The sequence below is a fragment of the Rhinolophus sinicus genome, chromosome 1 (genome assembly GCF_057876585.1).
Source record: "Rhinolophus sinicus isolate RSI-liver-muscle chromosome 1, RSI-T2T, whole genome shotgun sequence".
NCBI classification, from domain to species: domain Eukaryota; kingdom Metazoa; phylum Chordata; class Mammalia; order Chiroptera; family Rhinolophidae; genus Rhinolophus; species Rhinolophus sinicus.
The window spans coordinates 8374900-8391739 of NC_142501.1; the positions used below are offsets into that span (position 1 = coordinate 8374900).

The window sequence follows — 16840 nt, forward strand, 5'->3', positions numbered from 1 at the left end:
GCTCTCGGGCTCCGGCTCCCGCCTCCCTGTGCCAGTGGAGTTTGCCCTCCAGTCCGGCGTTTCTCTGCTGCAGTCAAGGAAAGTGCATTTAAACCCCCACGCTACCGTTGCTCTCTGCCCTTGCCAAAAAGAGTGATCAAGGCAAAAAAAAAAAAAATGCAAACTGTTCGTAGCAGGAAACTTGAGGATCTCGCCACCCCTCGTGACGACCGTTGGGCTGGAGCGATCTGGAATGAGAATAAAGGTCGGGGTTGGGGAGAGAATTGGGGAATGGGCGATTATAGGAGGAACGGGAAACCACGCGCTAACTCCTAGGGGCCCCGGGCCTCGCCACCTGACAGTCCAGTCCGCTTGTGACCTCACCTGGGCACAGGCCTCCCCACTCCTAACTCCGCGTCCCACAGTCAAAAAGTGGCCGTGAGCCCGTGTGGCCAGAGACCAGACGGGGGGTTAGAGCGCGGGGACCTGGCCCACCGCATGCCGGCGTCGCAGCCAGAGAGACCGGCGGGTGCGCGAGCCGTGCGCCCCTGGCACGGGCAGGCAGTACTCCCCGCCAGCGGAGGCTGTTACTAGAAAAAAATGTGGCTTTCTAGTGTCCTGTGTGCGGTGGCCAGCAGGAGAGAGCGAACGGGGGCGTCCGCAGAGGGGCCAGGCCCCGCCGCGAGATACCGGGGAGCCAGAGGCGGCGAGTGGAAGCTTAACATGGAGCTCGGCTTCTTTACCTAGATGCCTGGTCTCTCCCTCGCCTTCCCTTCCTCCCGCTCAGCGCGCCAGAGCTCGGGTTTCCCCCTTGTCCTCCCTTCGACATTACGCGTCCTCCGACAAGGCACGAGGCACGCGGGACTCTGGCCAACACGAGTTGATAAAGGTCCGAAACGTTTCCAGAGCTCACGTTGTTCCCTCGGCTGCCCCACCCGCGAAGAGACCGTAACTGGGACAATGCGAGCTCCGCGGCTATGGCTGGACGCCTAGAGCCGGAGGGACTCGCCGAGGTGGCCTGGGAACGGTTCGGGGCAGGTATAGAGCAGAAGACACAGCGAGAAAGTTCCCCCTCCCCGTGACATCCCTTTATCCAACCCACCCAAAGTGAGCAACGTGGTCCCAGTCCAGGCCCCTGCCCTCCCGGAGCTCGCTGTGCACCTAGGAAAACACTTTACAGGAGCACGAATTCTGAACTGTTTGGGACGTGAAGAAAATAACTACGAGGCGGCGCCGTGATGGGGAGGGTAGACGGCCTTGCTGACGTTTGAGTAGGGATCTGACTGTTGAGAAAGGGCAGACCTGGGGAGGGCAGGGGTGAGGGGGTCGCCAGACGTCCCCGCATTCGGAGCAGGGCCGAGGGGACGTACAGCTCCAGAGGTGAAGCGGCCCGCCGGCTCGGAAGTAGTCCCGGCACAGCTCCGGCCCCGCCCCTGCAGGGCGGAGGGACGCATCACGCAGGGGTGGGGAAACCGTATCCGTGCGCAGGGTTGCTAAGGGTGAAACTTTTCATTGACTTTGCTCACTTCGGGCCGGGGCGCGGGAAGGTGCGGGTCGTCGGCGGAGAGCAGCAAGTGGCTCGGGCGATGTAAGGCTAGAAGGGCAGGACCGCCCGCCGCCGCATCCCGGACAGTCCTCCGCACCGCGACGCGAGCTACCCTCCGGTCCGCCATCCCAGCGCCGTCGCCGCCGGCGGTCCTGCCCGCCCTCCATCCCCCGCCGCTAGCCCGATCTCCAAAAAGCTGAAACAATTATTATCGCGAGTCATAACCTATAACCCCTCCAACTCGCCCCATCCCTCACCTAAGGAAAAGGCACATTGGCCCCGGCCGGGCGGTGCCCGGGAAGGAAGGAAGAGAGACCTCCGCGCCGCGTACAGGACCACCCTGGAGGAAGAAGCCGTCCGGCGGCCGGCAGCCCGCCCAGCCGCTGCGGAGGCCCGAGTGAGTGAGGGGGGGGCGCATGCGGGCGGGCGGGCCCCCTGAGACCCAACAGTCCCGACGCCTTCCCCCACTCCCGGTCTTCCATTTGCTGGACGCTCCACGTTGCTGTCGCGCCCCCGCCCCACACCTGGCCAGCATTTCCCTTTCCCCTCCCACCTCCCCTCGAGAAACCCCCTTTCCCCCTGTACTCCATTTCCCCTCCTCAGTCTCGCTCTCATTTTCGGGTACCCCAGAGCCACCCTTTCTCCCTCTTCCAAGTATGGCCCCCTCCTGGGTGGGGTGCATTTCCTCCCGTGTCCGCCTCCTTCAGTTTTTCATTTCCTAGAGACTCGCTAGGTTTTCCTTGTTCCCCCAAAAAACATAACTCTCACCACCATTAAATAAATCAGAGGAAGGAAAGGGATCCAAGCCTTGTTTTTCTGCTTCTTTTCCCGTGTGCGGGAAAATGGGTGGTAATAATTAATAGGGTTTATTTCGGGCCCTCTGAAGCTTGAGGGATGAACGGTGGACACCCCCCTTTTCCACCGGTCACTGGTGGCCTCTGACCTCTGAGCCAGAATTCACCATTTGGACTTAAGCTCTTTATCCTCTTTAGTGTTTTCGGGTAAAACTGAGCCGACAAAAAGTACCCCTAGAGCAGCAATACCAATAAGTGGGTTGTGGTTGGTCCTGGTGTGGTGCCTGGGAGAAAGAGCCCTATTTCCTTTCCTAAACTCCTGCTTCTGCTGTGCAGTGGATGGACTGTGTCCTTGACCAGAAAGGGAGGGGAAGGAGGGAGCAGACAGTGGAGGGGAAGCTGGCAGGCCTTTTCCCACCCCCCCAGAGGAATCAGAACCCCACATAGCAGTCTTCAACTTGGAGGCCAGAAGAAGGGCTTTTGGGGGCCTGCTCAGCATTCTAACCTTTCTTTTCTCCTCCCTTCCCATCCTACTCTGCAGTGGGTCCCTCATCTTTGATTTTCCAGCAGAAAAACACCCCTACTGCTTTCGTGGGCACCTGCCCCCATCCCCCTCTTAAGCAGTGGGAGAAAGAAGCTTGTGTGGGAGGAAAGGATTAGGGAGGTTTAACACCCTGTAGGGGAGCTTTAGCGAGGATCTGGTAAGTCTGGTCATAGAGCAGGCCTTGCAGCGGGAGGAGTCGCAAACAATTTTAAGTATTAGAAGATGATGTTCAGGTGTCAGATGTACAGTTTTTCCTTCCCTGCCCGGGAACCTTTTCCCATTTCCCTCACGGGGTCTGGTTACTCGGACTTGGATTAGAAGAGGGATGAGGCTTGCGCCCTGCTGGCGTCCGGCCTTCTGATTGTCGGCCCGGCTGCCTCCCCTAAGCTTAACTGGGAATTTCTTTGGCCGAGAGGACGGGAGAACTGGGTTTAATTCCTGTCTTTCCTTTCCTGGCTGTTGCCGTGCTGGAGCCTAGCCCGCTGGGCATTAAATGAAAAGGCTCTTTTCTTTTTGAATCCACCGTCCCTACAGCAACTCCAGACGGAGACCACCAAGCCCAAAGAATACAGATTAAGCGGCAGGTGTGGGAGTGGGAAGTGACCTTATCGATTCAGCCCACCACCTTCACCCAGAAAAAAACTCATTTTGAAGCAGATCCTTATTTCAGTCGTGGGAGGTGGTGAAGAGAAAGGGAGAAAAAGTTCAGCCTCTGTAGAAACCGCGACATGGACATGGTGGGGTGATAAATATGGGGAGTAGGCCTTATGGGTAGAATTTATATAAAATGTACTAGGTGGGGGTGGGTGGGGGGGTCCTACACAGTGCGCATGTGCATCGGAAACTTTTCCTTGGTCTCCGACCCTCGGCCAGCTCCCTTTACTGGGCATGCGTAGTCGCCCGCTGAGCCTTCGCAAAGTACGCAGGGAGATGTAGTGTGCAGAGAAAGTAGGTCACTTGCTCCAACCCGAGAGTGAGGTTTCTGAGGACTACAATTCCCAAAGTGCAGAGCGTGACTCCGACTCCAGCCTCCCCACTTAAGTTGGGGTTCAGTCAAGTCTCCTGGCTTCGGAGGAACCTGGAGTTACCTAGAAAAGTCTCTTTTACTCGGAAGGAGCCTTGCAGCCAAATTTGGGCTGCCACAGCCCGTGTTTAGGGGAGATGTGAGACTCTGGGTGGGGTGGTACATTCAGTCTGCACAAATCCTGGAAGCCTTTCAACCACACCCGCCGGTCTGGGCCGCTGCCTCCAGGACCGGGTGGGGCTGTCCCCTATCCTGCTGGAGCCTGGCTCTCACTCCCCAACACCCAGTTTGTGACCCCTACCAGCCTTGTCAAAATTGAGGACCCCTCCTTCCTGACTCCTCATTTCATACCCATTTGAATCTGGTAAGGCTTGAGTGTAGGATGATTTGAGTGTTAAGGCTTGAGGTGCCTGAGTATTTTTATAGGTACTCATGGTTTGGGGGCCGGATGGGTTCCCTCGCCATTGTTCCTTCTTTTCCCCTTTAAAACATAACTGTTTTTCTTCTTAAAAACCTTCCTTGGCGTTTTTATTAGAAGTTCTCTCTGGAATCTCCCTATCATTCATTGACTGCAGCCACCTTTCCCTCTTATTTTTGTCTTTCTCCTAAGTACTTCTCTTTAAAACACAGGTCCTGGAAGGGATCTGAATCCAGGATTAACTTTGTTGCTGAAAGTGAAGGACAATAAAATTCTAAATAAAATTGGACAATTTGTCCTCACATTTGCAACTTTTTAGTATACTGACAAAAGGTCAATTTTGCTTTTGTTAAACACCCTTTTTTTTTCCTTTTTGCCACCTTTCTGGCCTTTTGTGCCTGAGTCAGGGTTGGAAAAGATCTTAAGAGTCCTCTCCTGCTTAACTCAAATCTGCTTGTCTTGTTGAAGGGTAGTTATTTCTAAGCTTTCTAATCTTAACACAGTCTATAAATATTTTATATATGAGCTCTAGAATTTGTCCATCGCCTAAAAAAAACAAAATGAACAAACTCATTTGAGTGGTCACTTCTATCTTTAGTTAAAGACAAGGCAGCACCAATGCTTTAATCCTCTGTTCCATAAGCTTCTTGAAATCAAAATTAGAGCCTGAGCTGATAGAGCAGAAAGTCTCATTCTGGTTGTCCAGCATTTTTGTGAGGTTCCACCCCACAGCCATCTGGCCTGGCCTGTTCTCCAATTAAAGAGGCAAAGGTGGCATTATATACTTCCTTATTTGTGCGGCAGCGTCAGTGAGGTATAAACTGGTGTGCAGCTTCAGCTGCTTATGCAGCAGAAAATGGTTAGCTAGGCAGGGCTGATGACAGTGGTTCTATTGTATTTTGGGGTGGGAGGCTTATTTCCCAATGACTTTGGCCTGCATTGAAAATGCTCGCATTTTGAGGCTGAACTGTTCAGGGGAGGTGAACTTGGAAGGCAATAATGCAGCAAAGTTTGAGGAAGCCTAGAAAGGTGGAAGAGCCCTTGGGTCTGGGTAGCATACCAAGAAGGCCACGTGACGCCTTGGGAGAAGTGTTATATGTTATATTGAAGTCTGTTTTACTTTTCAAAAACCTTTTGAAAACACTGTCTTTAACTCCAGACTCATTCTTGAGAACCAGTGCCAACTTTCTTCACAATTTTTTCGTCTCCTCTGTTGGACACCTATAGTGGGCTGTGGCCCTTACCGACCTCCATTCTTGAAGGGAAGCCTGAGGTCCTGGTGGGTAGCTTTGCATCTGGTAATGAACCCAGTCCTCATAAACAGAAAACCCCTTATCTTTACCATTCTTCTTACTTCTCTTTAAACCGAGGAGGACCCTGGAATTGATCTGTGGTGACTATGAATAGACATTTGAAGAAACTTGGAGATTGAGTCTGTGTTGGAGGCTGGGCTAGAGGAGAGACAAGAGTCTCGGGAATCCTGAGTGTCCCTGTGGAGGGCTTGGGAGAGGTCATTCTCAGGGCACCTCCCCACATGACCCTCTTGTCTGCTCAGACCCGAAATGACGGCAGGACTAGACCTAGCCAGTGTGTATGATGCTCTAGATTGACCCAGTGTATCTTCTCTGATACCCCAGAGGGCTTTGCTTGAGGATTCCGTCCTAAAAATGGCCCTAGGAGCCATGGCCTAGGCCTGAGAATTACAGGGAAGTGAATTGAGGCAGGTATTCAGAAATCTCAAGATCCTCAAGCCTAGAATTAGCCGCTGGATACTGTGCTGGACCCCAAAGGGATTTTAATCAAATTCCAGCCTCAGGTCTATCACAGGACAGAAGATGCCCTTGACAGATCATGGATCAGTCTTATCTCTGTGCTGAGCTCAGCAGCACAGTCTCACCCAGACATCTGGCTAGGACCACGTTCTGGCCTTTTTGGCCTGCGGAGGTGCCCTTTTCCGTTCAGTTCTCCCACAGCGTGAGCCTGGAGCTGCCCTTTTGGAGAAAGTGAGATTAGGGTCACTGGCTCTCAGGATTCACAGATCATCTTCCTCAGACATGAGGCTGGCCCAGAACTCCGGAATAAACCTTTTTGACCTCTGTGTGATCTGGCTGTGAGAGAATCCCAAAATAACTATTTGAGTGTTTATCTTGGGCTGCCTCCTCTCCAGGGATCTCCAAACACTTGATAAATCTGATCCGGTTCCAAGGACAGGTGGTCAGACAGTCCCCGGGAGACTGGGTGATGATGGATCCCCAGCTGGAAGCTGCAGGGTGATGGAAAATTTCTTCTCTCTGCCCCCCGCTTCACCTTCACCCTTTTCAGAAACTACAGAGATTCCCTCAGGCCACACTAGCACTGCTCTGAAAGTTTTGTTGGCCAGCAGGACCCTCCGAGCCCTCTCCTTTCCTCTACTTCTCTGGGGTAGCCCCCAGTCAGGTGTTCCATTGTTGGCCCAGGCCCCTGGTGGTGACAGATCTGGACTTTGCCCTGGCGATCATGCTCTCATCTATCCTTGGAAGCCGTCTGGATGGCAGTGCTTACCTTGGTTACACTGTGCAGTTAAATCGCTTCTGCATACCCAGAGAGCCAGAGTGTATACACACGCAGAGAGCCCAGGATGACTAATTGGATGTGACGAGTCCAGGCCCCCCCATGAAAAGTTGGCAGTGCTACTTCTTGTTTAGTGACCTGTATCCCTGTCCATTTGAGGAGGAAAACTAAAGATTTTAAACTCATGTCTTGGCCTGTGACAGTTTGGGAGCACAATTTCACCAAGGTACCGCAGAGATAAGTTAGTAGGAGCCTTCCCTTCTCCAGCTGAATTAGGGCTTGATTTTTTTCGTATCAATCATACAGTGATCTGAATTCTCAATCCCACAGCATCTCTCTTGCTTTACATTTACTTTAAAAATAATAGCTAACTTTATCAAGTACCTACTAAATACCAGGCACAGCGTGAGGTGGTTTACCTTCTTGAACTCACCTAATCTTCGTGGTAGCCTCATGTTGCTGATGAAACTAAGGCTCAGAAAAGGTGACCTGCCCACACACAGTCACACCATTAAGCTAGTCCCTAGTGAAGCAGAAATGGGATCTTGGGTCTATGTGAGCTGAAGTTGGTGCTTTTCTGTCTGTGCTTTGCCATCGATCCACATTGGCTTTCTGCATGTCTTCTCATGATGCCCTCTCTCATTTCCCAGAGCCATCTAGAGCCCGAGGCTGCCCACCTCCCCTCTCCTGCCACTGCCCTTGGCTTGTGCACGTGTCCTGCGCTGATTCTGTGCCTAGGAAAGGACCATGCAGCTAGAGATCAAAGTGGCCCTGAATTTCATCCTCTCCTACTTGTACAACAAGCTGCCGCGGCGGCGGGCAGACCTGTTTGGGGAGGAGCTGGAGCGGCTTTTGAAAAAGAAGTACGAAGGCCACTGGTACCCTGACAGGCCCCTGAAGGGCTCTGGCTTTCGCTGTGTCCACATTGGGGAGCTAGTGGACCCCGTCGTGGAACTGGCCGCCAAGCGCAGTGGCCTGGCCGTGGAGGACGTGCGAGCCAACGTGCCTGAGGAGCTGAGCGTGTGGATCGACCCTTTCGAGGTGTCCTACCAGATCGGTGAGAAGGGGGCTGTGAAAGTGCTGTACCTGGACGACAGCGAGGGCTGTGTCGCCTCAGAGCTGGACAAGGAGATCAAGAGCAGCTTCAACCCCGACGCCCAGGTGTTCGTGCCCATCGGCAGCCAGGACAGCTCCCTGTCCAACTCCCCGTCGCCCTCCTTTGGTCAGTCGCCCAGCCCCACCTTCATTCCCCGCTCCGCCCAGCCCATCACCTTCACCACCGCCTCCTTCGCTGCCACCAAGTTTGGCTCCACCAAGATGAAGAAAGGCGGTGGGGCCACGAGTGGCGGGGGTGTAGCCAGCAGTGGGGCAAGTGGCCAACAGCCCCCACAGCAGCAGCCTCACGTGGCCCGCTCACCCACCAACACCCTGCTGAAGCAGAAGAGCCTGTCCTTGTCTGTGCATTCGCTGAACTTCGTCGCAGCCAGCCCGGCCTCTCAGTCCCAGCTCTCGCCCAATGCCAAGGAGTTCGTGTACAACGGCAGTGGCTCTCCCAGCCTCTTCTTTGATGGGGCCGATGGCCAGGGCAGTGGGGCTGGCACCTGCAACAGTAGCAGCTTCGACATGGCCCAGGTGTTTGGAGGTGGCACCAACGGCCTCTTCCTGGAGAAGACGCCCTTTGTGGACGGCCTCAGCTACAACCTGAACACCATGCAGTATCCCAGCCAGCCGTTCCAACCTGTCGTGCTGGCCAACTGACCAGCCACCTACCCGCGGAGCCAGGAGCACCCAAGACCACAGAAAAGAGAAAGGAAAGGAAAGGCCAAAAAAAGAGGAAAAGAAAATGATACAAAAAGATTTCCAATCTTCTCACTCTCGATTCTAGAAAAGAGATCCAGCCTAGGCATGCAGTGGGAGGGGGCTCCCGAAGCACCAAACCGTGTGTAACTCAACCCCCCTGCTATTTTCCTGCCTGCCTCTGATTTATTTGGTTGGTTTGGGTTTTATATTTTTTTCTTTTTTCTTTTTTTTTTTTACATGTAGTTTTCTATATAACATCTTTAATTAGTGGTTTCCTGTGCTAAGAATGGTCCAGATGTGAATTGCTGCTCCCTGCTCCCTCCCTCCTTCACATGCCTGGTTTAGGATTGGTATGTCCAAGCTAACGGGGAAGGAAGAGCCACAGCGGGGGCCTGTCCCTCCCCAGAACAGGGAGGGTCTGTCCCCTGTCACTGCCTCTGTCACCTAACTATCCTCTCACTCAAAGCCATCCAACCTCAGCAGGCCTTCTTGGGCCCTGCCACCTAAGTAGGTCTGACCCCAGCCCCCACTCCCTCTCAGGCCTGGGCCACAGGGAACTGCCGCCTGGCCCCTGACACCCTCCCCCCAGAGTTGATGCCTAACTCCAGGGAGGTTAGCATTCTGTCTAGCGGATTCCTTTCATTTCTGTCCTGTGTCCCCACGCCACCATCCTCACTGGGCCAGACTATCATCAGGACCTTGGAGACCCAGCCGTTGACACACGTGGCCTGTCTCCTGTAGCCCCTTCTTCCCTGGGCCTGAGGCTGTGGGTTGGGAGGTGGGGCAGGTGCCAGGGAGGTATGTGTGTACGCATGGTTTGCTGTCCTGTTTTAATGGATTCCAAGCCATGTGAAACTTCCCCTCTGGATGTGATTCCGGGTCACAGCAAGTGCTTATTTCTGTGTGAGGTTGGAGAATGGGCCGGGGTGGGTTGTCAGTCCTTTTGTGGGTGGTTCACGTGGTGGGGTGAAACAGGCTGAGCCTAAGACATGCCCAGGGGAAAGCACTGCGTAAGAACTGGCTTCCAGACTGCGGAGGCATCTGCACTTTTGTTTGTTTTTGACCAAAAAAAAGATGGGTTAGCTGTGAGGGGCCGAGGGCGTACCCAGCCGCTGATGCCTAAGAGAAGTCCCTGGATTCAGACCCTCCTGTGGTGTGGCCTTAGCCCAGGGTGGCAGCTGCTCACCTGAACACCCGGGGGGGCCGGAGTTTGCGTCAGTGCCTATCGTGGGCAGTCCGGAACCTCGAGTTGGGACTTCGGTCCTTCGGTTGTAGATGTTATTTTAGTACTTTTCTGCCCCTTTCGCTTGAGAACTTTTTGGTACCTCTTGCCATCCCCTCTCACTGCCCAACCCAACCCCAGTGGGCCTCATTGCCGCAAGGCGTGGTCTCCTGGGCAGGCTAGGCTTGGCCGTCGCAGCCGGGGTGTCTGGATTCTAGAAGAGCACTTCCTCCCCACCTCTGCCAGAAGAGAAGTTGTTTCTCTCACCCCACCCTAGTGAGCCACCTTCCACGCCATGATGCTTTGGCAAGTGGGGTACATGGCATCAGGGTCCCATCACCGGAAAGTACCAAAGCCCTTGCCACCCACCCCATCCTCCCCAGCAACCCAAAGTGGGCAACTGCTGTGGCAGTGGGTCCAGCCCAGACAGACACTGCCAGCCTCCTGTCCCTGCACTGGGCACCAGCTCTACCTCCCCTAGCGGGGCAATGTCCTGACTCCTCGGCCCAGTACCACCTGTCCCCCTAGACTTCTCAGGCACCAGCCCAGTCTGGGCCACCCTCTCCCTAGCCCTCAGTTCCCACACAGGTGACAGGCCTGGGCAGATTGCTGCTCTCTGGGAAAGGTTGGATGCTGCCTTATGCCCCCTTCCAGCCCCTCCTCCCACACACAGGTGCCCACCACACCTGGTCAGCTTGTTCCTCACCACATATAGGGAGAGGGGGAGGGAGACCAACCCCTTAGTGTCTTGAAATAGGAAGAAAAGTGTGTGTTCAGGAGCATGACTCCAGTGCTGGGCTCTCAGGCCCAGTTTGGTCTATCTCGTCTCAAATCTAGGCATTTTTGCTTCAATTTTATTTTTTTTAAGAAAAAAGAATCTGCACTAATTTACCTGGTTTCGTAGGAAAACTTTTTTTTTATTTTTTACATTTTTTGGTGTCTGTTTGTATTGAATAATTTGCTACATTTGTAAAATGTAAGAGGGATATATAATATATGTATATTTCTAACGTAAAAAATGTAATTTTTTTCTTTTCAAGATTTTTTCTTAAAAAGAGGAGAGAAACAGATATTTTTTCAGGAAAAACAAACTTTAAAATAAAAAAGAGGAGAATCAACCCTATTTCTCCCCTTTTCCCATCCTCTATCTACCCCTCTTTCCAGGAACAAATCAAAAGGTGGATCGTCTTGTAAAGAATGTAAACTTTTAGTCCAGAATGATGTCTTTTTCTCAATGCAGTGAGCTATAGATTCTCTAGTTGGACCCCTGTGGATGGGAAGGGGGCATTGAGGCAATGTGGAGAGGGGCTTGGGGGGAGCAGGGCAACGAATTTGTTTTCTTTAGTGAAGGAGGAATACAATCAAGCATTTTGTATTCAGAATGTTGTGCAATATTTTGGAATGGGACATTGGTGTGTTTAGAGATTTAGTTTAAAAACAAAACAAAAAGATTGATCAAATCTGTACAGTTTATATTGTTCCAGATTTTTTTAAGTTTGTATTAAAAGCATGATATATAATAGCCTTCTGCTTGCTCTGCTTGTTTTGTGTCTGGGCCCCTTTCAGGATGGAGAGAGTGGGAGTGACCGGCTCCTGTCGGCTTCAAGAAACAATTACTCATCCTCACCTGACCCCTGGGTGGGTGTTAGCATCACAGGCCCCTTCTTCCCACCCATCCCATCAACACAGGACAACTCAGATTGCCCACTCACACGGGTCCCTTTCCACACTGGAAACAGGTTCCAGGAGGTTGGGAACTGCCCCAGCTCCCTCCACTGACAGGTGGTGAGCCACGACTGGAAGCAGACCTGGAGAGCAGGTCTCGGTGTTTTTAGGAACAGCCTCTTACTTGGAGGCCTAAGGAGGGAGTTGTTAGCCTCCAGCCAGCTCTAGGTCTAGTGTTTGCCCGCCCAGACCACTAGACCCTTGGAGTGGGCAAGGATGAGAAGAGCCCACCTAGGTCAGGTTCTGTCCAAAAACCAGGTGCTCAGGTTCTCAGTCCTTCCAGGGGGCTGTGAGGGCCCACCTGCACCTGGGGGCAGGGGAGGAGCCAGCCTCCCACCCGATAGCCCTAGGAGCTCAGCCACCTCGTCCCTTCCAGGGCCCCTGTTAATGCTGCCATCGTGGGAAACAACCTCCCTGGGGTGCCTTCTCCCAGCAGTAATGCTTCACATCAGCCCCGAAAGGCCCCGGGGTTGAAGAGGGCAGCCAGGTATTTGATGAATCTCACTGCATCCTCACAGCAACCTGGTGATCCAGGTATTATCCCCATAATGCAGTTGCCAGAGGGGCTCCAAGTTACGTTACCTGCTGAATTCAGAAAACTGGAAAGTGTGGAAGCTAAGGTTTTTGACCAGTGTGTGACTTATGTATAAAACTGGGGGAACATCTATGGAAGAGTGACACGGGTGGGGGGTGGGGGGGGCAGGCATGGGAGGGCTGACCTTGCCACCTGTAGGCAGGGGGCAGAGCAGCTCTGACAGGCATCAGCAATATGGAGGTCTCCTCAGGCCCCTCACTCCCCAAACAAGACGAAACTGATTCCTTCCCACCAAGCATGTGACCTGGGCCTAGAAGCTGGCAGGCCAAACATCCAACCTCTGCACATTATCCAGGAGCCATTGACGTCTGGTTGCTCCATAAGCCACATCCACCACCCCACCCCACCTCCACAGCACCCGTAAAACAGGGAGGCCCTGGGCCAGGGTGCCAAGGCCCTGGCCTGCCAGACATAAGGCCACTCCCAAGGTCTCAATTTCCTCTGTCCTGCCAGGGAGAAGCCCAGCCTGTCCCCGTGTCCCTGTGTCCAGGCTGCCAGGGTCCCTTGCGCGCTCATTCCTATTTATGTGACTATAAATAAATCACTTAGCATAGGTGTTTTATCTTCCCTGGAAGCATAGGTGGGACAGCAGATACAGGACGGGGGTGCACAGGGGGGCTGAGAGCCCAGGATGAGGAGGCACAGAAAGAGTACGAGTTAGCCAGGAAAGGGAAAAGCAAGGCCAAGTCCCCTCTGCAGGGAACCTGTCGGGGGTGCCCGTCAGGGAAGAGGTTGGACTCTGCTCCCACAGAAGATGCAGGTTCCAGCCCCACCCCTGCCGCTCCTGCTGGTTCCAGCCCCACCCCTGCCGCTCAGGCAAAGCCCTTGGCCTATTCTGGCACCTCAGTCCCTTCACCTCTAAAATGGGGATAATAACTGTACCTACTTGTGAAAACAAATGAAATAATGAGTGGGAAATGCTGAGCACAGTGGTGGGCCCAGAGTAAATGACAAGTATCATTTTCATCATCAGGGCCGTTATTGTCCATCCTCAAATGCCACCAGCCAACCCAGTCCAGGACATGTCCTTGCGTCAGCAAACAGGCCGAAACCCAACTCTGCCAGCAGCAGGAGGAGGCTGGGGTGGAAAAGGAAACGCCGTTCTCTGAGCCACAGCGCCAAGGTTGGCCCCTGCCCTGTCTTCCGCCAAGGTGGGAGGCTGCCTGTCCCCCCAACAAGCCGACACCCTGCAAAGTATGCTGATTGACACCCCTCCTCTCTAGGGGCCCTAGATATGTGTCCTGAAACCTCCTAGGAGTTTCTCCCTAGAGAGGCAGATGGGCAGGTGGTGGTGAGTCATAGCGACAGGAGAACTCTGCTCTATTTGTCACTGCCAGCCTGAGTCAGTGCCTGCACATAAGCTAGAGGGATGCCACTGTCTGGTCCCCACCACTGCCACCTCCTGCTGAGTGAGCCAGGGGGTGGAGGGGCACCTCCTCACCCTCCCTCCTCCTTTCCCTGGGCCTGGCCACTTTGGCCAAGTCCTGCCCAGGCAGGGCCTAAGGACAGGCTGGGACCAGCCAGGACATCAAGCCTCTGGGCAACAGGAACCTGCTGATCAGCTGGGTCTTCATTTGGGGAATTTCACTGCCAGCAAGAGAGGTGTGTTCTCAGTCCTCACAGCTGCCGACTCTGTGTAACCTCAAACACCTCTCTCCCCTCTTGACACCTGTCTCATTTGTACAGTGAGGGCCAGCAGGGGTAGGCCCCTTCCCATAGAGGCCCCTGTCCAGCTAGGCCGTTCAGGCTGGTCCATGGGCTAGCATCTCTTCCTGCCCCACTGGCTCCCCAGACCTGGTGAGGCCCCCAGAGGACCCTGTGCTGTGGCACCTTTCCCGGGGGGGAGGAAGAGTGGTGGGATGAGCCCTGGGCAGAACCACACGGCTACTGACAGAGACCGCCCTCGGCACAGGCCTGTACAGAATACTGCTGGGCTGTGGCAGGGCTGAGTACGTCCCGCAGGAGAAGGGGCCTGGCCCAGCCATCTGGACATGTGGGTCCTTCAGCTAGCTGTGCCCTGATTTACTAAGCATTCAACAGTCACCATTCAATAGGGAGCCCCCATAAGTGCCAGATACTGTTCTAAGCGTGAAGAAAATAAGGGCAGACAGCAGACAAAACCCTGGTCTCCTGAAGATGATGTTCTATTAACTATAAACAAACAAGTGAAAAAATGTCAGAGGGTGAGGATGTGCCGTTAAGACCATCACCACTGGTGATGGCAGCTAGCGACCAAGGGGCCCCTTCAGATTGGGTGGTCAGGGGCCAGGGAACCTTCCCAAGTCGGGGGCTTTCCACCTTCGATCTGCATTACAAGAGATTCACAGAGACAGCAGCAGAGGGGTCAGCCACTTTCATAGGCAGGGGAGGCCGGAACTGGCATGATGTGCTTTGGGAATGGAAAGGCCAGCAGGAAACAGGAGGTAAGATGAATGATGTCCAGGACCTCCTCAGGGCCACATCATGGGCCCCAAAAACCCAGATGGGGAGTTGGGATTTTAAAAATGTGAGAATTAAGTCTCTCAGCCTGGTTGCCTCATCTGTGGCTAGGGGCAGAGAGAGTAAGAGAGTGTTCTCTCACAGGTAATCAGCAAATCTTCCCAGAGCCATTCCTTTGTGCCAGGCCCTGACCTGGGCCCTGGGCACGGGCTGGCTGGGGGAATGGGGGTGCTTCTAGTGGCAGAAGAGTGGGGCAGAAGACAGACCCAGGTCATTATAATCGGTTCCACCGCAAAAGCAAGTCCAAGGAGACGGAAGTGCCCAGAGGAGGCTCCCAGCCTGCCCAGGATGGCTCTTCAGAGGGTCAGTAGAATCTAGAGTGTGAGGAGTTACGGCACAGCATACATGCCAAGTTCTTCAGGGTGGGATGGCAAGATGACACCTGGACTCAGCATTGAGTGAGCTCCAGGGCGTCCATGGGGAGGGGAAGAGGGAAAGGGACTAAGGTGGGGAAGCCATGCACCGAAAGTGTAAATGACTCCTTCAAGAAGCCGCAGAGATATCCAGAAGGCAGAAATGTAAAACTAAACTACAAACCTCTGAAAAGAAAACAGAGAAATAAATGAAACACAAAAACGAAAACAGAGGAAAAAATCTTTGTGACCTTGCATTAGGCAAAGATTTCTTAGATAAGACTCCGAAAGAATTATTCATAAAAGAAAAAACTGATAAATTGGACTTTATCAAAACAACAAAATACTTCCCTTAGACACTGATAGAAGAATGAAAACCAAGTCACAGACTGGGAGAAAATATTTGCAAATGATATATCTGACAAAAGGGCTTGTGTCCAGAATCTATAATGAACTTTCAAAACTCAATTAGAAGAAATCAACCCAATACAAAAATAGGGAAAAGATTTGAATGGACATTTCACAAAGAAGGTATATGGGTGGCAAATAAGCCAAAGATGCTCAACATCATACATCCTTAGGAAAATACAAATTAAAGTCCCAATGGACACACCTATTAAAACAGTTAAAATTAAAAAGACTGCCCAAGGGGTGGCCGGTTATCTCAGTTGGTTAGAGCGTGGTGCTAATAACACCAACGTTGTCGGGTTTGATCCACATGGGCCACTGTGAGCTGTGCCTTCCTTAAAAACAAACAAACAAAAGAAGAGTAAAATAAATAAATAAATAAAAATAAAAAGACTGCCCATACCAAGTGTTAGTGAAGACAGAGTAACTCTCATGTACTGCCGGTGGGAATGTAAATGGTACAACTACTTCCGGAAATAATTTGGAAGTTTCTTTAAAAGTTAAACATACACCCGCAATGTGATCCAGCAGTTCCATTCCTAAGTATTTACCCATAAGAAAAGGAAATATATGTCCATACACAGACTTGTACCTAAAAGTACAGAGCATTTTATCTGTTAGTGCCAAACTGGAAACAAACCGATGTCCTCCTGGGCATGAATGGTTGAACCAACAGCCACCTATGGAATATTATACAGCCATAAAGAGATGAACTTCTGATACATGCAACAACATAATAATATGTTGTTATCATCTCAAAATAATAATGCTGAAAGCCAGACCTTCCCCCCCAAAAATGCATACTGTTTCAATCCATTTATAGAAAATCCTGAAAAATGCAAACTAATCAAGTAGCAACAGAAAGCAGTTTAGCCACTGCCTGGGGACAGGAGAGTTAGAAAGGAAAGAACAGGAGGGAGGGAGGGATGAAAAAGGGGAACAAGGAAACTTTTGGGGGTGATGGATATATTCATTATCTTGATTGTGTTGGCTTCACAATGTGCCCGTATAATACATCAAAACTTATCAAATTATAATCTTTAAGTATGTGCACCTTATTGTATGTCAATCATTCCTCAATAAAGCTGTTTAAAAAACAACAACCAAGAAGCCCAGAGGTGTCTGAGGTCTGAAAGGCACAACCGATACTATATCCTTCATTCAATAAATATTTATTGAGCTTCTACGATGTGCAAGACCCTGTTTTTGGCACTGGAAATACAGCAGGGACAAAATGAAGTCCCTGCCCTCACCAGGCTCATGTTCTAGAGAACAAGATGAACAATAAATGTGATGAACAAACAAGAAGAGCCATGAAGAGAAATATCTGCAGGAAAACGAAACATGAGTGGGGAGCTCTCCTCTACCTGGGGGAGGGGGTGA

General features: G+C 52.2%; 1 protein-coding gene across 1 annotated transcript; it reads left to right on the forward strand.

Annotated features, from left to right (window-relative positions):
- The first annotated feature begins 892 nt into the window (after nucleotides 1-892).
- Nucleotides 893-11399, forward strand: TOB2 (transducer of ERBB2, 2). The gene is made up of 2 exons (XM_019734523.3): nucleotides 893-1922; nucleotides 7506-11399. Exon 2 carries the CDS (start codon nucleotides 7603-7605, stop codon nucleotides 8611-8613), a length of 1011 nt encoding a protein of 336 aa, XP_019590082.1. The 5' UTR covers nucleotides 893-1922; nucleotides 7506-7602; the 3' UTR covers nucleotides 8614-11399.
- The last annotated feature ends 5441 nt before the right edge of the window (nucleotides 11400-16840 follow it).